Here is a 22,555-nt window from a genome sequence, read left to right as displayed (position 1 = left end):
TTATAAACTGCCTCACAACACAGTTTTTCATTTTAATCCTTGGGTTAAAAGAAAAGCAAGAACAAGTTGAGTTTCTAATATTCCTCATGGAATTCAGCACTGGCTACCAGAGGCACCTTGTGACTACCACTTCTGTCATGTCCCATGAGTATGTTTTCTGGTTTGTTCTGGTGTTTTTTTTTTTTTTTTTGAGACAGAGTCTCACTTTGTTGCTCAGGCTAGAGTGAGTGGCAGGCGTCAGCCTAGCTCACAGCAACCTCAAACTCATGGGCTCAAGCAATCCTCCTGCCTCAGCCTCCCGAGTAGCTGGGACTACAGGCATGAGCCACCATGCCCGGCTAATTTTTTGTATATATATTTTTAGTTGGTCAATTAGTTTCTTTTTTAGTAGAGGCAGGTCTCACTCAGGCTGGTTTCGAGCTCCTGACCTTGAGGGATCCACCCACCTTGGCGTCCCAGAGTGCTAGGATTACAGGTGTGAGCCACCGCGCCCGGCCTTGTTCTGCTGTTTGTTGTAACCAACCTAGGTAGCCAGTATGTGCAGCTGGGAGGGGGCTTAGTGCGCTGGGACCATGGGGAGCCTTCTCTGAGGACAACTGTTCTGAATAGCTGAGACTGGAGTTGGGTTTTCAGTTCTGAGCCCCCTCCAGGCAGGGATAGGGAGACTGTCCCACTATTGGCCAAGGCCACAAGGTTTTTAAGAAGGAAGTCAATGTGGAAGAGCCTCCAGAGCTCTGGCCTGGCTGTCTTTTGGGGCTACTGCCCCAGCTGTTCCGTTGTGTGCTAAGACTAGACATAGCCTCTCCCTGGAAAGTTCTTGGGCCTTTCTGTAAATCAAGGAGCTGGGCTTTGTCAGGGATCTGGAGCCCATGTCCATGGGTGTGTGGGTGTGTGTGTGTGTGTGTGTGTGTGTGTTCGTTCGGACAGTGGGTCCAGCAGTTCTCAATGTGTTCTCCAAGGCCCAGGTGGGATGAGATGGAGGACCTGGTACGTGGGTGGGGAAGATGTGGGGCAGGGTGGAGGCTGCCTTCCTAGGATGGACGCTGCCTGGAGGAGCTTCACTTTCCAAGGTCCCTCCTGTGTGGTGCAGAGGGGAAGCTAGGGCCTGGCATTCTGTCCTTGTCCTTAGCCCAAGTCTCATAAGTTCAGGGAGTTTGAACCTGGATGGAGGGAAAACCATGTGTGTTTTCACAAACTTCAAGCTGACAGCGTGTCCTGCCATGAAGTCTGGCCACAGACTGAGCAGCATGGGCCAGGCATTCCCTGTTCTGTCACCTGGGGGTACCTTACACATCACTTGCTTTCAGCTCCATGTCACAACTACAGGAGGTGCCAGAGCCTGCTTGGTTTTATCACCTGGTGCGTTGATGAAGCACAGATACCACTGGGTCTCTGGCCTTTAATGTTCTGACTGCAGTTTGTAGTTTATATCTTTGTGCATCCATGTGTGCACAAAGTGTGCACCCCGCTTTACATGTTTAAACGTCATTCTATGAGGGGCTGTGGCCAGAGGATCCCGATGGAAGCCGAGTCCGGGTGAGGAGCTGCCTCACCGGAAGCTCCGCAGCGGGTCGGGGCGGCCGCTCTCCCTGTCCTCCAGGAGCTCACGTGTGCCTGCCTGTGAGCGCCTCGACGACAGAGCCGGCGCCCGTCCCAGTGTCTGCGCCCGCCGGGACCCACGGAGACAGCTGTGTTTTACAGCAGCTTGGTGGCTCATCAAGGCAGCAACTTCCGGAACTGGTGGTGTGGAGGAGTCTTATGGAATTACTTGTTTTAATCAGGATATCTTGAGCCAAAAGGAAGGGGGAATTGTATTTTCCTTCCCTCTGTGCAGGGAGGGAGTAACTAAGTATCACTCACGTGTTAAGCCAAACATTTTTTCAAGGGAGGGAGGGAGGTTGAAGAATTTAACGGTTGCATCTTTACATTTGTCTGATGATGACACGTCTGCTGGGTATTTCTGATTGTTGAGAAGACCCCATCGATCTTGTGTTCTTGGAGCTGTGGAATCAGCGTCAGGACCCCGCATGTGGCCTTGACTGGTCTGCAAAGGTTGTCGTTGGAGGAGACTTGGTAGGGGCATGTGGGTGTCTATTACCTCCCCACGATATGTGCTTCTATAATTGTCTCAAAGGATAAAGCTTAATTTAAAAAACACTTCTTCACTTTTCATTTTTTCTCAGAAAAAGTAATATGCTACTGTGAGTTACATTTTTGAATTTTCATAATTGGGGTAACAAGCCTGATTAAGGCTTAATCTCCAGCTAGACCAAATCTCGGAAGGTGCCACATACACTGCAGGACTTGGTGGTCAGATGTGGAACTGGCTGGGGACTCCTGGGTTGGGCTGGTGAGAGGTGGGAGGGAGGAGCGTTCCCTGGTCTTGGGGAGGCACTTGCAGGTGGTGGGCAAGCTCCCTGCTTCTCTGGACCTGGGTGTGTTGTCCTTGCATGAGTGGTTAGGACGGCAGCTCTGAAGTCAGAGTCACCAGTTGCCTGGGTGACTTACAGGGGACCACCAAGTGCCACTCCGCCTGCCCAGAGCTCTGGTCCTGCCCCTGTGTGAGGCACTGTCAGCACAGTGGGATACACACAATGCTCACAGTGTTCTTGGTGGTTTGTGAACAGATGCCCGTGGATTAAGGGCTGGTCACTCTGCCCAAGGGACCTCAGGGCACAGTTTGCGGGGGCTGGGGGCAGGGAACCAGGGCCTGGGCTGTCCTGGCTGTGGCCAAGTTGCCGAGTCTTGGAGACTCTGTCCTCACCTTCAGCAGGGTCAGGCTGGCGGCCTGTTGTGCTTCTTGCCACCCCCGCTGGGGGATGGGGCTGTAGGACCCTAGCCTCTGCAGCGGCTACTCTTTGTCCCCCTAGCAGATGTCTGGAATTCTGCTCCCCATGGCCCACACTTTTCTCCTTAGGCAGCCCCTGTGGAAGGCCGTGTTCCGCATTCTCGGCCCAGGCGCCGTACTTGATGATGATTCTCAAAGCACACCTTTTCTAGTCCAGTAACTGTCAGGTAGGCTGCAGGTTCGGGGACCAGCTGGGCAGGATGTGTCCTGTGCAGCCCGACCTACTGTTGGGACTCCAGGCTCTCCACTGCCAGGCAAAGGCAGTCATGCTTTGGGACTCACAGAAGCCGAGTCCTGGGGGTGGGTGACAACTCCCTAGTGTCCTGGTTCCAGCCTGGGCCCTTTGTCAAAGCAGCACCAGGTGGCCAAGAGTGGGCTGTTCAGACACATCCACGAGATGTCAGCTTGTCTTCTGCCCTACTTTAGTGCACTGTGACATCAGTTCTGTGAGCTTAGTTTTGCCGAGATGAGGTGAAGGTATGAAAGCAGCCCGTTTCTGCCCTCCCTGGCTCGGTAAGAGCCTCTCCCTTTCTGAGTCTGATTATCAGTGGGAGCCACTGCTCGGGCTTCCACCAAGGGCTGCCTTTCCTCACCAGGGCCTCAGCTCTGCCATGTCAGAACCTTGCAAATGGCTTGATTTCCCCTAAGAACTTATAGAGAGCGTCCTGTCCTCTCGTCAGCCCAGGGGACCTCAGGAGAACAAGACGCCCAGGGGTCCTGCAGTCCCTAGGAGGGAGGGCTGCAGGGGGCAGGAGCTGGGTGCTCCCCACCCTGCTGCAGTCCCTTGTGTGTGCATGCCCTGCTATGCGCCCCTGCTGGGCCAAGGCCCCCTGTGCCCTGGTGCAGCTGAATGTCCTTGTGGCTCTCTGAGGACCCTCCTTCTCCAAGACATTTGCTTCCCTGGGGAGTATTGAGCTTGGTCTGTGACCACTGCCCTGTTAGTGATGGTGACAGCTAAAAGGAAGAGTTGATTTTAAGGAAGCTGTTTCTGTGGGTTCCGTGCCTAATACAAGGCATGGCCCCTGCTGGACCTTCAGAAAACTCTGGGAGAAGCAGGTGGACCCTGCAGGCCCCTTCGGATCTACCTTCCCTGTGGGGCTAGCTGCCCCACCCGAGTCCACCCCAAGTGAGCACCTGTGGCCCGTGTTTGAATCTCTGCTGCTGCCTCAGCCACTGCCCCATCCTCACCTCCCAGCCTCCTTCCCCCAGGGCTGTGTAGGTGCCGGAAATGTGTGTTTCCTTCCTGGAGGGAATGCCAGGGGGTCCCTGGGGAGTGGTCAGAGCCTCTTGCCTGAGCAGGCCCCTCAGCCTTGGGGGCAGCAGCCACACCCCTGGGGTCAGAGGCTGGGAACTGTGTTTGGGGTGCTGCCAACATGGACAAGACTGGCACAAGCGATTGGGGGGTGCCGAAAGGTCATACCAGGTGTCCCTCACAGTGGATGGGAGGCAGGTGCCTTCCCCCGTCCCTGTCTCTCCCACACCTGCTGGGCTCCCTCAGGGCAGCGCCATGGACCCACAGGCCCACCGCTGGGAGCCTGACTGCACAGCTGGAGTTTGGCCCAGGGGGCCAATGTAGCCTGTGTGGCCCATGGCAGCAGAGACTGGGCCTGCACTGGGGTTTTGCTTCTTTTCATGGCCAGACTTTGATGGTGCCCAGCCAGCAGCCTAGTACCAGCCAGATTCCCTGGCAGTGTCCTTGCCATCCTCATCCTCGACCTCCTCCTCAGCTCAGCAAACCCACCTGGACAAAACCAGACCCTCAAGGCCCAGCCTTGCTGCCGCTTCTCCCCGCCTGGCCCCTCCTGGTGGCCGCCCTGGAAGCCTCTGTGTGGTCTGCATCCTATTTCTTGTCAAGCAGCCCTACCTCGTGAGGCTGCGAGGAGCTGTCTAGGTGCAGCCCCTCAAGTTCCCTTTGCTGTAATGTAAGTTCCTGCTCTTTCTAAGAAGGGGTGGGGGAGCTGGAGAGAGCAGCTCTTTTGTTTTAGATGGTTCAGGAAGGAGCCTGTGTAGAGTGGGAACACAGAGGTCATCTCGGGGTTGGCATTTTATGAGGGGACCTGCTGGGGAGGAGGGGAAGGAGAGCCCTTGTTTTGCTGCTTTTCCTGGGGGCAGAATTGCAGGTATAGGGGCAGATTGGGGAGGATTTCAGGAGGGGTGGCAGGCCTGATGCCAACTTACACGTTTCCTGGCAGCTGCTGGCCTGGCTCAGAGTAAACAGGGACGTTCTGACTTTTTCCATGAAAGGTGAAGCATATGGACAGCAGCTGAGGCAGCCCCCCCACCCACCCACAGGAATGGCCAAAATGGCCTGGCTGCCACTTGGCACCCTCCAGCCTTGCAGTGCCTGTGTTTGTTGATTTGGGGGGGCAGGGTGTGGCTGGGAAGGATACTGCAACAGGGAGTAAGCAAGGCAAAAGCCCCAGGCAGAGTGGTCATTTCCCTCCCTCTAGGGTCTTTGCTGAGAGGATCCTGCAAGGAAAAGGAGCAAGGAAAAGGAGCAGCCCCAGCGGGTCCCGGCACCGGGTACTCACACACAGCCCACCCAGGCCTTCCTGCATGGGGTGGGCGGGTAGTGAGGCCTCCACAGAGCCTGGGGGCTGGGGCACCGGTGAGGAGGAGGGTAGGTGTCTGCAGTCAGTTAACCTTGACAGACGCTGGGTTGAGCAAAGTAAAATCTCAGTTTTCCCTGCAGAACTGGCCGTCCTTGTCTGAGCCAGCCCTGCACTGCTGCTCAGTCTGGGCCAGTGTGCGGTCCACAGGGGTGGGCGGTAAGAGGGGCAGAGCCTTCATCTGCTGTCGGTGGGGTGTGGGGAAACCTTGAGCAGCACACCCTTCAGAGAACCTTCATCTGACCCAGAAGCCTAACGGGAAGGGTGTCCCTTGACTTGCAGGGGGAAGCAGTGTGCACAGTGGTGCAGGACTCAGACCCCGAGCTATCCCCAGAGGAGAAGAGGGTCCTGGAGAGGAAGCAAAAGAAGGAGCGGAAGAAGGAGGAGAGGCAGCGTCTGCGAAAGGCATCAGTCACCACCAAGAACCTACCAACCAGGCGCTCAGGGGCGGAGCTGGCCCTGGACTACCTGTGTGGGTGAGAACCGCTGGGCACGGGGCTGTGCCTCCCTTCCCAGGCTTACCTCTGCCATGACAGTAGTGTTTACACCACAGAAGTCAGGACATGCTACGAGTGGGGACTGGTGGGGAAGCTACAGCTTCACCGTCACTGCCTGTGAGAAAGGTTCTAGAGCAGGGGACATTGGCATCTGCACCAGGCCTGCCCTGCTGCTGCTGTGTTCTAAGCAGTCTCCAGGTCCTTTCAAGAAGCCCCAGCAGAGCCATTGGTGCAAGGATAGGGACTTGCAATTGGGCACAGTCTCCCATGGTCTGGCCTGGGTGCACGGTTTCCTCTAGAAGTTGGCCTACTGGCTGGGTCGAGGCTCCTGAGCTCCCTCCGCCCCCCTCTGGCTGCACCTCCCACCTCCGTTGCCTTCTCTGAGCTGGGGACTAACAGCCTGTACTGGGCCTCTGGACTCTATCGTATTATGAGTCCCATCTGGACCCGTCTTTAAGGACTTGGGCTCCTCGGGGGTGCAGGCCCCTTTGACCCTTCCCTGTGCTCATTGGCATCTAGGCGGAGGCCGTCCTGGCAGGCAGGCAGAATAGAGCATGGCCACTCCTGGAACCAGCGTCCAGCAGGAAGGGTCTGCCCTACCCTGACACACCCCGTGGACGCCCTAACTGAGGGTTGGGGCCTTCCCAGCTCTTCCTAGAGCCCTCAGATGCCCTGAAGGTAGCTGGAGGAGACTCACAGAGGGCAGGGAGGAGTGCAATCGAGCAGGCCCCTGCAGGAGAAGCAGCTTGGGTCCAGGTTTGGGGTGAGCACACCTGCTTGGCATAGGTTTTCAGAGTCAGGGAGCTCCCACCAGTAGAAAGCTTTGGGCCAAGTCATGACAGGAGCACGCAAGAAACAGGCAGCATTGTTGTTGATACTATTGCTTCTGGAGTGTTCATGGGGCAAAAGCAAAATAAGCTGTCTGGAGCTGTCAGAGATGGGGCTGAGGCGTCCACACCTGTGGAGCACTTGGCTGCAGTCGCGGTCTGCGACCGCCACCTTCTACCTCCAAGGAGGTTTAGCACCAGCTCCCACAGGCAGGAAAGTGCTGGAAGACACTTGGGTTTCCAAGGGTGGCAGTGTTGGACTCAGGGCCAGAGAATGACATAGAAGAGGAAGGTCCATCAGAGGCCCACAGGGAGATCGGTTAGAAAATTGTTTTCTCCAAAGGTGCTACTTTGTTTATGACATAGCCCCACTATGAACGGTGGGGGTGGGGAGAATCCGGTTGGGGTGAAGCCCCGACTCCCAGCTCAGCTCACCCAGAACCTGATGGGGCCGAGGCAGCTGGCACCCGCCTCTGAGAAGACCAGGCTTCCCCCCACGCTCCATCTCTGGGCCATAGGCACCCACATGGCCCTCGTGGTTTCTCCTGTTCTCTTTGGCGCCCCCAACCCCTCCCCACCTGTGTGGATCCTATAATCTACCCTGGCTTCCCACATGGCCTGCCCATGAGCCTGCTCTGCAGCCCCCTCCGAGCCCCCTCTGCTCCAGGGTGGGCCACAAGCGCTGCCCCAGGTCACTGCCCTGGGCCCCAGCACTCTGTGCCGGGGGCTTCTCCAACCTGCTCCCCACTTCATGGACCCCCACCTGGCCTGCGCCATCCCCTTGCACTCATGGTGCTCCCTACGCTGGGGTCAGGATGAGGCGTTAGTGAAAGGCCCCCATGTGCAAGTGCACCTGTGTGGACTGCGCAGAGCAGGTGGAACCAAGGGTGGGGAGCTGTGTCCAGTGGGGCAGCCAAGGGGCAGGGGTACTGTGTCCAGCAGGGCAGGATTTTGGTTGGGGAAGATGAGGGTTGTCACACAGCATGATGGTGTGACTATGCCTAGTGCCCCTGAGCTGTGAGTTAGGAACAGGGAGCGTGGGGAGTTTTATGTGAAGTGTATGTTACTCCAGTAGAATAATCCACAGGCCTTGGTGCTGGTTGGACACAGACACACATATGAACGTGTGTGTGTACGTGTGTGCACCTGTCCTCTCCACCTGCAGGAGAGAAGCTCAGAGAGCTGATGCATCACCTGTGGCTCAGCATGTGGGGCCAGAGTGCCCCCGTTTCTTGGCTGAAGAGGACCTACAGTCCCAGCACGGGCACACGCCCCAGGCTCTGTCCTGGGCTCTATGCTGCCTCTGCCGCCTCCTCCCCAGGAGCACCTGGCTGGCACAGGCTCCCGGTGCCACCCTGAGAGATGTGCTTGTCCCAGGGAATGGTTGTGTCGGTGGCATGAGACCACTGCGTCACGCACTAGCTTGGGCCGTTCTGCTACTTCTGGTCCTCTGCAGGCACCATGAAGCACAGCTGGGAGGTCACTGTAGCCAGAGGCTCCCTTGGGGGCTGCAGGTATGAAGCCTGGAGCCTGGGTGTGGCCGGGTCTGGGTTGGACCAATGAGCAGGTGGACTAAGAAGCCTGGCGGGTGGCCACCACAGCAGTGGGCTGGGCCATCTAGCAGGATGTGGACAGAGCCCGATGGGGCCTGTTGCTATCCCCACCTGCGTCCTGCTCTGGGCCTAGCTGTTCTACTTCTACCTGGGACAGACGGAATTAAGGACGGCCAGGGCCACTGCCCCTCCTTTCTCCTGACAGCCAGCCCTCAGCATAGACCCCGTCCATATGACCGGGCGAGGGGCAGGGCGTGGTCTCTTGGCAGCAGGGGAGGGACCTGGCCCACTCCATGTGTGGTGCACACAGATCCTTGATCTTCACCCTGAGGCCGCTGCCTTGGCCCGTTGCTGAGAGTCCTTCAAGGACCCCCTGGCTGGAGCCTGCTCTGCCCATGTTTATCTCCGGGGCCTTCTCTCTGGTGCTGGCCTGAAGACTGGGAGACCTGGGGTCACAAGTTACTGTGGGGCCCCAGCCCAAGCCCCAGGCAACTGTGCTGACCATGGGGGTTGGGCCTGAGCAGCCCCCTCCCGGGGTCATGCAGAAGACGTTGCTTCAGCTGCTCGCCTGGCACCATCCCTCCCTTCCGACACCTCTGCCCACCAGGCAGACCCACAGCCTCTCTGCCAGGTACAGTCCACAGAGACCACACGATGATCTGTGCACGGAGTTTACGGCACATGAGGTTGACCCGCAGGTGTAGGGACAGGCCCCCGGGCTGGGACATACTCCAGCACCAGACTCAAGGCCAGGCTTTCCACACAAACCTGCCTGGACACGGGGAGGCTGAGCAGTCATGTGCCCACTGGTCCCTGGGCACGCCCGCTGTCAGGCTCTGCCATAGCATGCGACAAACCCAGAATGTTCACATCAGGGTAAAGTGATGAGGTTGTGGGGCTGGAAGAATATGGCCCTATGCCATCTAGTCCTCCATTGTTCCTGTCATAGCTGTGGATGCTCAGATTGGCCGAGGGACCCCACAGAGCAAGTGCAGAGGTGATATGTCCCCTGCCTAAGAAACCTGCTGCAACTCTGCTCTGTCACTGCCCTCAGCAGGTCTCCTCTTCACCTCGGGCAGGGGACAATCTCCACACAAAACCCCCACAACACCCATGGCCTTGGTGTTCAGCTCCTGGGGGGCTCCTTCCCTCAGGAAGAGGCTGCCTAGCTCAGCCAGCGCTGCCGGGTGCGAGGTTCCTTCATCCGCATCCTTAGCTGCTTGTCTCGGTTTCCCAGGTGGGCCCAGAAGCACAAGGACTGGAGGTTCCAGAAGACACGGCAAACGTGGCTCCTGCTGCACATGTACGACAGTGACAAGGTCTGTGCATGTTGGGCCTGACAGCAGAGGCTGCGCCGGGAAGGACTGTCCGGAGGGCCTCGTGGGGGAAGTGGAGCAGTGTCTGCCTCCAGCAGAGGCTCTATGGCAAAGGCAGGCCCAGCTCATGCAGGCACCTGCCCCCATGTTTGCCCGCGTGTGGGCATGTGCCACCTGTGTCCAGAAGCACGTTTCAGGGCAGTATATAAGATTTGGTCTCACAGGATGAGAGAAGATAGAATTTAGCAACAAAACCTGACATCTAGGAGGGGCTGGAATCTCCCATGTCTGTTCCAAGGCTGTACGGCTCACGGTTCCATGATTCTCACAGGGTAGCCACGGCTCTTCCTGAGGAGAGCCACAATAGCTCTCCTGAGTCTGAGTCTTGTAGGTGCTGTGTGTGTGCGTGTTGGTGAGTGCAGGGTGGGTGGGCGTAGTCTCTCCTGCTGTGCCTGTGTCTCCAGACACACTGGGGGGGTGCCCACGTCCCAGGCACGTTGCAGCAGGACACTCCAGCCTCAGACCCACTCTCTTTTGGGTTTGCTCTCCCTGAGTTGGTTTCAAGGCCAAGGTACACAAAATAGCTAAGCTGTCGTGAAGTAGAAGAATAAAGTCAGTACACATACACTTCTCAGCTGCAAGGCCACAGTGATCAAGACAGTATGTTGTGGGCACAGGCTGGAAGACAGGCAGGACAGGCAGAGGGTGATCCTTGGCCCCAGTGCAAGGGTGCTTTGTGCTGGCCAGTTCCCCTTGTGGGTCCAGGGGTGAAGCCGGAGGCACCAGCTGCCCTGCCTCGTGGCCTGAGGCCTGTGCTGCCTGGGCCCCTGGCCAACTCTCGTCTCCTCCCCGCCAGGTGCCCAACGAGCACTTCCCCAGCCTGCTGGCCTACCTGGAGGGACTGCAGGGCAGGGCACGAGAGCTGACGGTGCAGAAGGCTGAAGCCCTGATGCTTGAGCTGGACGAGGAGGCGGGCGCCGGAGGCCCAGACCCCCTTCTGCTGGGGAAGGCCGAGCGCGTACGGCAGGTGCTACAGCTGCTCTCCTAGTGGGGCAGGTGGTGTGACGGGGGTCCCACCCCAGCTCAGGGAAGTCCTTGGACAACGCAGGATGCAGCCAACCACCTCTTCCTGGCAGTGGGGGCCTTCCAGCTCCACAGACCCTCCCCACCTACCCTGCTTGGTCAGAACGGTTTGTAGATGATAACAGGTTTCGCTACCTATAGAGAAGGTGGTTGCTCTGAACTGACCCAGACACGCTGGTCTGTGAACATGGCCCTCAAGCCGTGGGGAGCTGGTCTTTTGCTTTTGAGGGAAATGTCTATTTTTCTACCAGGGATGGATGTTTTAGAAGCTGGGCAGAGCTAGCTGTGGTCCTCACGTTCTACTGGGCGGCCCAGTGTGGGCCGTTTGTTCCTAGTCCCCTGCCTGCATCATGGCAAGTCAGGCTGTGGTATGTCCACCTCTCCCTGGACAGTGCCTGGCCTCACTGCCTGGTCACAGGAGAGCCCTGTCTGGGCCATGGGGTCAGACCATGTACCTGTGGACTCTGCTGGCTGTGTTTTCAATAAAAAACAAGCCTACCTTGGACCGTTGCTCTTGTTCTGTGGACTGTGAGGTGCTTTTCCTCGGTGCACTCAGGGTGGCCTCTGGGTCTGGTCACTCGCCCTCCAGGCTTCCATTTCCAGGTGTTGGCAGTGACTGTACCGGCTACAAAACACGCTAACTGCACAAAAACAGGACATGCTCTTCCTGTTCCCAACAAAACTGAGTGATCCAAGATGTGCTGTCACGGTTGGGGTGGCTATCAGGGAGGGCCATGGTGACCACGGAGCTCTAGGCTACAGTTGGGGGTGCTGGCCATGGCCGAGGGGGAGGCATGGACTGTGTGCTCTGGGACAGCCCCAGGGAGGGCTGATGCTGGGTCCAGGCTGGCAGCTCTGAGCCTCCTTCATGAAGCTGGACGTTCAGGCTGTTGCTGCCACCTGGGAGGGCTGTTTGCGTGGCCTGGTCGCGAATATGTGTGGCAGTTTTCAAAAGCTCTGCTCAGTCTTTGCTGCCCCTCCCACACGAGGCAGTCTCCTTCCCTCCCCTTGAACCTGGGTCAGCCTCCAGCCTCATGAGGTGCAAGTGGCCCCTGAGACGGGGGCGGAGCAGGATACACCCGGGACCTGCTACAGTGTTGTGAGCAAGCTCCAGCACGTGGGAATGCCACCTGTGGGGTCCCTGCCTTCAACCACTTTGGCCATCGCCGAGCTGAGCTGTCCCCACTAAGCCTTACTCCATGGGAACAGAGTTTCTGGGCACGAACCCTGGGGGAGTGGACTGGGAAGTGCACCCTTGATGAACTGCCGCATGGTACCGGTCACGATGGGGCACAAGTGCTGGAGAGTGGACGGGGCGGCGCACACTGGGGCTGCCACATGGTGCCAGTCACAACCCAGTGAGGCATGAGCTCAGGACCCTTGTTCTGGTGAAGGAGCTTGGGCTTCTTGGAGCCGTCACCAGCCTGGCTAGGCTTCCCCGGCCATGGTCCTCTGGGAATTATAGCCTGAGTGGTGTCCCCAGCTGGGGTTGTGACCCTCAGGTCTCTGTTGTCACGTCTGCCCATGTCGAGGGCAGGATGTGACCAGAGCCCAGAAGGTGGGTTCCTTTCCATCTGGTCACCTGTAACCACAGACTCTCAGACTCTTGGGGCTGGAAGGGACCTTAAGGGTCATGTCCCCCAAGTCTCATCTGCACCCCACTTGGCTGACCCCCCCCACACACACACACACCAGTCCTACTCTTTGTGTCATGACTGGCTGGGGTGGCCGCTGGAGATGGCATGTGAGGAGTCCAGGTGAGACCATAGGCAGGAAGACACTTGGCACAGCACAAACCTGCAGGTGAGTGAGGTGACACCTGCAGTCCAGGGTCCCAGCATCACAGCCCCACAGGGAGGTCACTGCAGAAGGGTCACATGAGGCAGAGCCACCAAAGAGGGCCTCAGCAGTCAAGAGTCAGGGCATCCAATTATTCCTGAACCTTGAGGCATCTTAAATAAATACACCAAGAAATTTGCATGGAACTACAGGTGGAAAAAAAAAGAAATAGGTAGTGACAGAAGATCTGCAAACTACAAAGAAGGGGCAGATAGTTTTCAAAGAATCAGAGTTGATGGATCAAGAACCATGGCTCTGGGTTTCCTGGCAGCCAAGTCAAAAAGGAAAATGTAATGGGTACCAAATCCTCATCTTGGGTTAATGGGAAAATGTCTTGGAGACCTGAGCCTCCATCACTTCACAAATGTTCCCCCCTCAGGTGGTCATGAGGTGCCAGTCTCAATAGCGGCTCCCTGGTGGAGGTTCAGAGGGTGGTGACATGGAGATGTCACCTAGGGCAGGCTGGCTGTTGAGACCTAACTTGAACCAAGTGCAGAGGACCAAGCCATTCCCCAAAAATGGCACTCCCTGGTGAGACCCCAGGGGCAGCCCATGTGGGACCCTCTGAGCACCTGGGGCCGCATGTGCCTGGAAAGAGCTGTGAGTCTCTGGTTCTTCCAAGTGTGCGTGTCTGACTCGGGCCTGAAAACTTCCTGATAGTGGCTGCTGTCATCCCCTTCCAAAGCCCCCCAGACTGGAAACAACCCAATGTCCATCAGCAGGTGGATGAATAAACAAAGTGAAGTTTACTCGGCATCCAAGGGGAAGAGCTGCTAACGCACGTGGCCGAGGGAAAGGTCTCAAGTGATGGGGCTGAGCCAGATGCCAGACAGGTGGGGATGTACCATGCAGGTCCAAAGGTGGCAGGAGACCCATGATGGCTGGAAGCACATCAGAACATGCGTCAGAATCAGTGTAGAGAGAGGCTGAGCCTGAGCCTGAGCTCACCGAGAGCCTGTCAGGCCACGGAATCTGGGGCTGCTTGTTACACAGCAAGGCGGACAGATACACTCCAAACTGCAGACACCCAGGCCTTGCCTTTGATTTCACAAGGGCCTGGGTCCCAGGAGGGTGGGGCAAAGAGTCGTCCGTGATGGGGTCAGCCTCTGGGCATCGCGTGTAAGGGCCACCCAGAGAGGCCCTGGGACGCCTGGCTGAGCTGCGCGAGCCTCTCTGCCCACTGAGCAGAGGCCCAGCCAGCCCCTCCCACCACCTGCCCCCTTCCCCTCACCATCCAGCGTAGGAAGAAGATGCCCCTTGCTGAGGGAGTTCGGCGGTCACCTGGGAGGGCTGAGGGTACCAAAGCGGAGGAGGGGCTTCCAGACTCCTGACTCTCCTGCACGGTGGAAGGAGCTTCAGGACATGAGCCAGTCCCTGAGCCGAGACCCCTGCCCTGTGGCATGCGTATGTGCCCGGGGGCACGGGTGCACGTGGCATGAGGGGTTAACGACCTCCCGATTTGCAGAAGGCTTTCTCTCCTGGAAGCCCCGCCAGCCCCGAGAGCTTGTTCTGCAGTTTGCTATGGCTCAGGGACTGGGTGTGTTTCGTTGACTTGGGGGATAATGTGAAGCTCATGTGCGTGGCTGGGGGCCAGCCCTGGAATCAGAAGCAGATCTGGTGCCAAGAGCCGCCCGCCCTGCCCAGAAGTTTCCTTCTCTCGTGACCCAGAGACAGGTCCAGGACGGGCTCTCCCCTGCCAGCCATGAGGATGCCTCCAAGGAGGTTTGCCCACGTCATCGGAGCTGTGGCCTCTGTCCGTCTGCCCCTCCCACTACACCCACGGCGGCTTCTCCTCTCAGTCATGCGGTGTGGAAGCTCAGTGTGCTCACTGAGCGCCGGCTCCCTGGGACACAGGACTTCACAGGTGAATGGACAAGCTCAATGCAGCCCACCCACACAGTGGGATGTCATTCAGCCTCAGAAAGGAAGGAAACCCTGACACCCTCCAGTGTGAGTGGACCTTGAGGACACTGCTGATCACAAAAGGACACATCCTGTGTGATGTCACTTAAAGGAGGTCCCCAGGGGAGTCAAACAGAGACAGAAAGTAGCACAGTGGGTGCTGGGGGTCCGTGTTTCATGGGGCAGAGCTTCAGTGTGGGAAGAGAAGGTTCGCAGGTGGTGACGGCTGCACAACACTGCGATGTGCCTAACGCCGCCCAGCTGTGCACCTAAGTGTGGTGAGCACCGTGCTGTAAACCTAGTGCGTATTTTATCACAATTGGAAAAAACAACACTCAGCAGTGAGACCGGGACAGCCTCTGCCAGGAGGCCCCCGGGCCTCAGCCAGCCCACGTGGGAATGGTGACCGCGCCCAGTCCTGCAGTGGAGGAGGCAGCCTGTGGGCCCCCAGGTTTGGGCCTCACCCAGCCTCCCTCCCCCCCAGTTCTCCACATCCCTGGTGAGTTGTCATTGGCGTCCTGCTCATGCCTCTGGAGTGAGTTCAATAAAGCTTTGACTCCTGCTCACGCTGTTTTTGCCAAGTTATGCTTTTTCACACCTGAGCCAGTTGTTAAGACTGCCTATTTGGGGGACCCTGCTGCACCCCCGCAGAAGGAGTCCATGGTCTCATTAGCCTGTTTCTTCACGGGTGAAACTGGGTGAGAGGTCTCTTGAGTCGGGCCTGTTGGGGAGGGGGGTCAGGTGATGGGTCGGCAGATTCGTCCTCTGAGCTGCCTGACAGGTCCATGTCGGGCAGGCGCCAGGCCCATGGCTCTGCTCCAGCATCCTGCGTGTCCGTCTCGGGGGAGCTCCATAAGGCAGGGGTGAGAAGGACCAGTATTCCTTCCTCAGAGAGGCCCTGGGCTCTCCTGGGACCCCACCCTCAGGTTCCCCTGTATTCACCCACATCACCGGACGCCTAAGGCCATCCCAGCCGTAGCCACCATGCCCACCGCACAGTGACTCACCCTGGTCACAGCCTGCAGGGGTCGCTACCTCCACCCTGCCAGGCTCCCTGGCCAGCGGCCTGAACAAAGGCCAGTTTCATAACGGGTTGCCAGACACCAGACAGGACCCAGTGAAGTCTGAATTTCAGACAGATGGTGTGTTGGGTACGTGTGTCCCTTAGAGGCCCGAGTTCGAGAAGTGTGTGTCTTGGGTGTGGGGGAGGACGGAAGCTTCGCCATCACCCCAGGGGACCCCAGAAGCAGCTGGTCCTCCTGGTGGGCATCCCTGCCTGGCCTGGCTCCCACTGAGGGGTCTCTAGTCTCCCCTGGGGGGGGGGTGCTGGGCAGGCCCCCCAGCCCAGGTGCTGGAGGTTTGCCTGGGGCACCCCTGTTCCTCCACGACCCCCCACAGCCCCAGCCCTAAGAAGGCCAGCACAGGGTGACTCTGGGTTTGAGGCCTATGCTTGTCCTCTCCCTCCACAGCAGCCACTTCCTGTGCCCCTTGGACGGATGTTCTCAGCCTGGGGTGCCTTAGCACCCTGCACCCTCCCGACAAAGCGTGTTGGTCTCCAGGCTGCCATCACCCACTTTGCAGATGGGTAGAGTGAGGCTCAGGTGATAGGGCAGCTCCAGGCCCTGGCAGACAGGCAGACCAGAGAGCCTCAGGCTTCAGTGCCACCCTTGGAGGTACACATGGCCACATGGAGGAACACAGACCTGGCCTTGTCTCCTTGTCCCCAGCATGCCCAAAGAGGACCAAGGTGGCACCCAGTGACTTAACTGGAGGTCCCAGCACTGCAGATGTACCACCTCCCAGACACAGCCCACAGGAGCTTGTAGAATGGGGTGGGGCCTGCAGGAGCCCCAGCCAGACCCCCAGGGTCTGGCCAGTACAGACCCACATGCTGGGGACACCTGTCTGAAGCTGGGCTGTGGCTGGATGTCCCCTGGCCCAGCTGCTGGTGGGGAACTCTATGAGGTGGGGAGGCGTAGCTGGGGTTGTGGGGGGCACGCTGCAGACCAGGCACCGGGGGGATCCCACAGGGCCTGGCAGAAGGAGACCTGGTGTAGCCAGAGGCAGCTGCTGATCCCCTGGGGTCTGGGGGGTTGGGAGGACAATGAGGGGAAGGGAGCCCACCTCTGTGTGAGGCTTGGCTGCCCCTGGGGTTACAATCCGGAGGGGGAGGGGTCTACAGTGCCTGGGGTGTGGCACCTGAGAGAGGTCTCAGGAGGACCAGGGCCAGGATGGGGCTGTCAGGGAGGAAGGGGCACCCTGCCCCCATGGTGCCTGGATGAGGGCTGCGGCCCCCACTGGAAGGCTGCTCAGGACACTGTGGACACCATCCGCGGCCAGAGCTGCCTGCCTGGAAGATGCAGCCCTGTGGTTGCTGCAGGTGAGGTGGGAGCCCCGCGAGGGGCCGATGAGGGGCTGTCTGCCTGCCCACCGGTCCGCAGGGACCCAAGGAGCACTCCTGAGCTGGGGGGGCCTGGTGCTGGGGACCTGGCCCCTGGCGTTTGCTCATGGAAGTGACCCTAGGGCCTGGGCACCGCACACAGGGCCTGGGCCCGTGGCCGCATAGTGAAGGCCAGGGCGGGAGTGGTGTCCAGGGCTGCGGGGCTCACCCCGGGCGGGGGCAGCAGTCGGTACCTCTGGAGGAGGCCGGCAAACAGCAGGAACAGCTCGGTCCTGGCCAGGCGCTCGCCGACACAGACGCGGCGGCCTGCAAGGAAAACCAAGGCATGGAGTGGGGTGCGCTAGGCCTGTTCCTGAGCGGGCGGGGACACCCCCAGGGGAGGGGAGAGCAGCCCCTGCACTCCCCAGTGCCTGGGGCTGGAGTCCTGGAGGCCCCAATCCCAGGACACCCACAAGGGCCACTGTACCTGCAGAGAAAGGCAGGAAGGCCTCACGCTTCACAAACTGCCCGTCCGCGTCCAGGAAGTGACCCGGGTTGAACTGGTCTGGGGTCTGCCACTGCGTCTTGTCCAGGAGCACTGAGGTCAGCAAGGGGATCACAGGCGTGCCCTGTGCAGGAGGAGTGCAGAGAGGGCCCTGGGCTGGGCAGCTCCCGACACAGCCGCCCCACCTGGTGTTAGCCTACCGCACAGGTGACAAGCCTGGGGCCAGGGAGGCCAGGTGACCCTGGGACACACGGAAAGAGACCCCCAGGACACACAGAAGACCCCTGGGACACACAGTGAGGACCCTCCCAGGACACACAGCAAGGACTCCCCCCAGGTCTCACAGGGAGGACCCCCCCAGGATGCACAGGGAGGACTTCCCCAGAACATAATGAGGACCCCCCAAGGACACACAGAGAAGACCCCCAGGACACAATGAAGCGCCCAGGTCTACAGCTGATGTGGGGCTAGCATGAGGGCTGTGAGGCAGGGCACACCTGGCTGAACACCTCTCCTGCTCCCGACAGGGCAGCCCTGCACCTCCAGGCACCAGTCCCAAGGCTCAGCCTTCTCGGGCCCACCCTACAGCGGGGATGAAGGCTGGAGCCCAGCCTCCCACCTTGGGGAGCAGGTAGCCGCCCAGCTGGATGTCGGCCGCTGCACACCGGGGCACGTCTGGCAGGAGCGTGATGTATCGCTGCACCTCGTGGAGTACGGCGCGAGTGTAGGGCAGCGCATCCTGGTCCTCTGGCCTGGGAGGCCGCCCGGGGCCCAGCACTCGGTCCAGCTCCTCCTGCACCCGGCCTGGGCAGGGGTGGGCACCCGTCAGCGGGAGCCTGCACCCTCGGCCCAGGGGCCCCACCACAAGGGGCCTTACCTTGCACATCCGGGTGCCTGGCCATTAGGAGAGCGGCCCACTGCAGCGTGGCAGATGTGGTCTCTGTCCCAGCCATGACCATGTCCAGGGTACAGGCCACCGCATTGGCCTCGGCAAACAGGCCCTGAGGGTCGTCCCCCTGCAGAGGTGGGGACAGAGCTTGGCCGGGGTTCTGGATTCGATCCCAGCCCTGAACCCAGTCCAGCCCTGGACAGGAGAAGACAGGCTTGGCAGGGAGGAGGGAGAGCCCTCAGAGCCCCAAATTCTACCTCAGCCCCCACCCTTGAATGCCCACTTCACGGATGAGGAGGCTGAGGCTCTGAGAGGCCCCCAGCCCTTTGTGCAGGACAGACACAGACCCTCCCCAGGCCTGCTCCCCCGGGCTGGGCCCTCTGGACTCCACACAGGCCTCTGAGGGGAACTCTGGCCTCGCCCACACCTGGCCCTGCTGGGTCAGGGCGTCCACGTAGCTCTGCACGGGGTTTCCCCCAGGCTTGAGGGGCCGCGGCGCCGCCAGCAGGGTCCTCAGGATGGCGCGGATCTCCTCGATCTTGCGCAGGACGGGCCGGTGCAGCTGCAGCAGGGCCCCGAGCCAGGGGTACATGTTGAACAGCTGGAGGCACAAGGAGAGACGGTGGGTGGAGTGAGGGGCAGGTGTGTCCACGTCCAGGGGCTCGTGCTGCCCAGGCTGTGCTGGCGGTGGGCACTGCCTCGTGGCAGGACCAGGGGCTCAGAGGACACCCTCGGTTGCGTGTGTGGGGAGACACCTGGCGAGACAACCCGGGTGGGCCTGTGCAAGTCACAGCGGGCTGCCTGTCACTGAGTCCCTCCGTGTTCAGAATGGGCGAGATGGAGGAGGGGAGGCGGCCACCGCTGTGGAAATGACTTGGACCTGCTGTGAGTTGTGGAAGAAGAGTGTGTGCAGACTTTAGCATGGGGCTGGCACCAGCAGGTGCTCAATGAAGGCCACTGCACTGGCTATGCCCAGCACGACTCCCCTCCCTAGGAGACTGGCAGTGGCCAATGGCAAATCCCGCATGTCACCTCTGTGTGAGGAACGTTCCGTTGCCCTGGCTGCCCTGGTGGAGCCGCATCGAGCCCTGCGGCCTCCATCCTTGGACAGCCTGGCTCCCACCAGGAGGCAGGGCTGCCCTGAGGAGCCGCGCACCGCTGTGTCCTAAGCCTGGCTGCCATCCCCATCACACCGAGGTGAGGCGGCGAGGGACCATGAACTCTGAGCCCATGGAGATACAGACGTCACACCTGGACGCGTATGCTTCAGCGAGTGCATAGCTAAATGTGGTGATGGCTAAAAATACCAAAACTTTAAGTTTTGAAGAAGAAAATGTACACTCTGGACTCCAGGAGTTCTCAACATCAGAAGGACCAACTTTTGTGGGTTTGGGGCATTGTGAAGGACGATGACAACTGGAAGGTGCCCCAGCTGTCAGAGCGGGGGCCGCATTGCGTGGAGTCCACGGCCCTGGGAAGAAATGCCTATTCCCCGCACTCCACCTTCCAAGGTGTGCCTGCTGCCGATGGGGGTGGCGGAGGTGGGGATCCCTGCTGCGGAGCCCCCACTTCCCGGAGAGCACAGCGGTGCTCGGAGGCCAAGCGATGTCTGGCGGAGGGACGGCAGCCCTGAGTGCAGGATGCTGTCTATGGGACAGGGACCTGCTGGGTGCCCCAGTCCTGCCTCCCGCCCATCTCGGGGCGCTCAGCTCCCAGTTCCACCCCACCCGAGGCTGGGGCAGTGACCTCTCACCTGCAGGCCAGGGGACCCCAAGAGGACCATGACCTCATCAATGAGACCCAGCAAGGACACGAACACGGGATCCTGGTAGTCAAAGCGCTGGCCGAACAGGAGAGCGAAGGTGACGTTGGAGGGGGCCCAGCCGAGCAGGGCCAGAGGGAACGGGCGGCCTGCAGGACAGACCTGGGTGGGTGGGGGCCACGGGAGCCCCAGCAGGGCCAGAGGGAAGGGCCAGCCTGCAGGACAGACCTGGGTGGGTGGGGGCCACGGGAGCCCTAGCAGGGCCAGAGGGAAGGGCTGGCCTGGGGCACAGGCCTGGTTGTGGGCTCAAGAAGGGGCGTCTGCCACCCCCACCCACCTCCAAAGCTGTCCAGCTGCCCCACCAGGCACTTCAGCTCCTGCAGAACCTTGTCAGTCAGCGGCCACCGGCCCACGCCCAGGCTGTGCAGGGTGCGCACCGTGAACTGGCGGGCGGCCCTCCAGCGTGCCCCAGATGAGAAGAAGATGCCTGGGGGCCAGATGGGGCGCCCGGTGAGCCCTGCTCCCCTCCTGGTGGAGCCCCCCCAGGTGGTGCCTGCAGGGAGGGGCTGACCCGGGCAGGGGGGCCTGGCTGGGGCTTCACGCCATCCCCACTCCCACTCTATGGGTTGGCCTGGGCTGGCCCCGGCCCCTCTTGACTTGAGATGGGAAGACCCTAGCCCACTGGTCCTGGGGCACCCAGCCTTTGTGGACACCTGAGCTGGGGCTGCGCCTCCCCCCCGCAGGAGCCCCGCACACCTACCCCCACCCTGCTGGATGAGCTGGAAGATGGCGATGGGGGGCCGGTCGGCCAGCGCCTGCCCCGTGCCTACCAGCGCCTCCCTCACCGCCGCAAGCCCGGTCAGCACCACAGTCCTCTGGCGCCCCAGGTGGATGGTGAAGACTGGCCCATACCGTTCGGAGAGCTGGAGGACCGGCAGGGGTTAGGATTACGTGGCAGCCCACCCTGTACGGAGGGTGGGGGGGTGGGGGGGGCAGTGTCCAGCCTGGAGCCCCCCAGCTCCTCCAGGGAGGGGGTGCCACCGCTTGCTGCTGGGCGTGGCTGGTGTGGGTTTTTCTTTTCAGCAGAAACTCTTGGAGGACTCTTTTGAGCCCCAAGACCAGACAGCACGGTGGGGCCATCTGTTGGGGTGGCATGTTCTTGAAAGCCAGGGTCTGTGCAGAGAGCAGGCCTGATGGTCCCAGCCTCCGAGACCCTCCCAGCCCAGCTGGGCCCATGGCACCCCCAGCCCACAGCAGAGAACAGCGCAGGGCCAGGCCCACAGGTGGGTCTGGGGCTTTGACCTTCTGGGCCTGAGTGAGGACTCGGAACAGTGATGTCAGGGCCACTGGGTCGGGGCTGCCCTCTCCCCATCTTACAGAGGAAGGACCAGGACTCAGGAGCGGGAAGTGAGCACTGCTGGGCACATGCACGCTGGACGTAGCTGGACTTGGACCTGGGCCTGTCTGCTGCCCCCTGGGCCCCCACACACTGGGTGGTGGCCTCAGGGGCCCTGGAGCCTGGCGCCCACAGCCAGGTGGGGCCCAGAGGGCCTGTCCCAGGGAAGTGGGGGCTGCCTCTGCTCTGGCTGCTTCATGGGCCATCGGCAGTTCCTGCAAGGGACCCAGGGGCCCCCTCCTCCCTGCCTGGGGGAAGTCACCAGGCAGGTGCACACAGGTGATTCTGGAAACAGGAGCTACAGCTAGAGGCCTGGCAGGTCTCTGGCAAGGTCCCCGGCAAGGTCCCCAGAGACCAAATGGGGCTGCTGTGGGGGATGGCACACTGTGCCTGTGGGTGGGGGGCAGGGCTGGGCCACCGGGACGGGACAGGCTGTGCCCTGCTTCACCCCTGGCCAGCTCCTGGCTGTCGGGCAGGGTGGCCTGCCCTCAACTCCAGCCCCAGAAGGGAGGGGCCCCCAACAGGCCTCCCCCTGCCCCAGGGCACCTCTGCTGCCATCCAGGTTCTGTGTCCAGACAACAGAGCACCTGCTCTCCCCTCTCTGCAAGCTTTTAGTAGGCAAATGCTGCCTCCTCCAGGGAGCCCTCTAGACTGCCACTCATCAAGGCTGCTCCCACCTACCTCCATCAGTGACCGGTCCTGCTGGGACACACGCAGCAAGTGCAGGTTCCCCACGAGGGGCAGTGGGCGAGGCCCAGGGGGCCATCGGGGGGCTGGGGAGGGGTTCCGGGCACAAGCGCAGAGCAGCCCCCAGAGCCCCAGGAGCCCCAGGAGCCCCAAGAGCAGCAGGAGCAGGTGGGCCATGAGTACTGCAGTGGTGAGGCCCCAGCTCCCTCCTGGGCCCCGCTGCCCTCAGCTGCATGGGGCCTCCCTCCAGGGAGGGCGCACCACGCCCCACCCACCACCACGCCCCACCCGCCACCACCCCGAGAATGTGGAACGAGCAGTTTGCAGGCGTAGCCCCAGGCCCATGTGGAATGTGGGGCAGGGATGGGGGCCACAGGGCCACCCGTGCTGGGGTTCCTGCACCGCCGTGGTTTGCTGGGTGAGGGGTGTCCAGGGAGAAGGACACTGTTCTGTCCCCGACTC

At 60.5% G+C, this 22,555-nt stretch overlaps 2 protein-coding genes across 4 annotated transcripts in view; one reads left to right on the top strand and one right to left on the bottom strand.

Annotated features, from left to right (window-relative positions):
- Positions 1-11,243, top strand: part of CHLSN (cholesin) — a 129,742-nt gene extending 118,499 nt beyond the window's left edge. For all 3 annotated transcript variants that reach the window (XM_075995231.1, XM_075995232.1, XM_075995233.1), the window contains 3 exons: positions 5,740-5,933; positions 9,572-9,653; positions 10,507-11,243. In XM_075995231.1, the coding sequence (XP_075851346.1) occupies positions 5,740-5,933; positions 9,572-9,653; positions 10,507-10,698 (468 nt within the window). In that variant the 3' untranslated portion in view covers positions 10,699-11,243. The remainder of the gene's footprint in view (positions 1-5,739; positions 5,934-9,571; positions 9,654-10,506) is intronic.
- A 5,750-nt stretch (positions 11,244-16,993) lies between these two features.
- CYP2W1 (cytochrome P450 family 2 subfamily W member 1) lies at positions 16,994-22,270 on the bottom strand. The gene is made up of 9 exons (XM_012759493.3): positions 22,088-22,270; positions 20,771-20,933; positions 20,348-20,497; positions 20,002-20,159; positions 18,676-18,849; positions 18,237-18,375; positions 17,979-18,163; positions 17,342-17,483; positions 16,994-17,181 (listed from the first exon to the last, which is right to left on the bottom strand). The coding sequence occupies exons 1-9, from the start codon at positions 22,268-22,270 to the stop codon at positions 16,994-16,996; spliced, it is 1,482 nt and encodes a 493-aa protein (XP_012614947.2).
- Between the last annotated feature and the right edge of the window lie 285 nt (positions 22,271-22,555).

The sequence above is a fragment of the Microcebus murinus genome, chromosome 19, assembly GCF_040939455.1.
Source record: "Microcebus murinus isolate Inina chromosome 19, M.murinus_Inina_mat1.0, whole genome shotgun sequence".
In the NCBI taxonomy this organism is placed as follows: Eukaryota; Metazoa; Chordata; class Mammalia; order Primates; family Cheirogaleidae; genus Microcebus; species Microcebus murinus.
This window is presented reverse-complemented; position numbering and strand designations above follow the sequence as displayed.

Excerpts from the sequence above, each read along its gene's own strand:
- CYP2W1 (XM_012759493.3), bottom strand. The coding sequence starts at position 22,270 with ATGGCCCACCTGCTCCTGCTGCTCTTGGGGCTCCTGGGGCTCCTGGGG. Across the intron at positions 20,934-22,087 it reads AGGACCGGTCACTGATGGAG|CTCTCCGAACGGTATGGGCC; the intron begins GTAGGTGGGAGC and ends CCGGTCCTCCAG. Across the intron at positions 17,182-17,341 it reads CTTCCTGCCTTTCTCTGCAG|GCCGCCGCGTCTGTGTCGGC; the intron begins GTACAGTGGCCC and ends TTTTCCTTGCAG.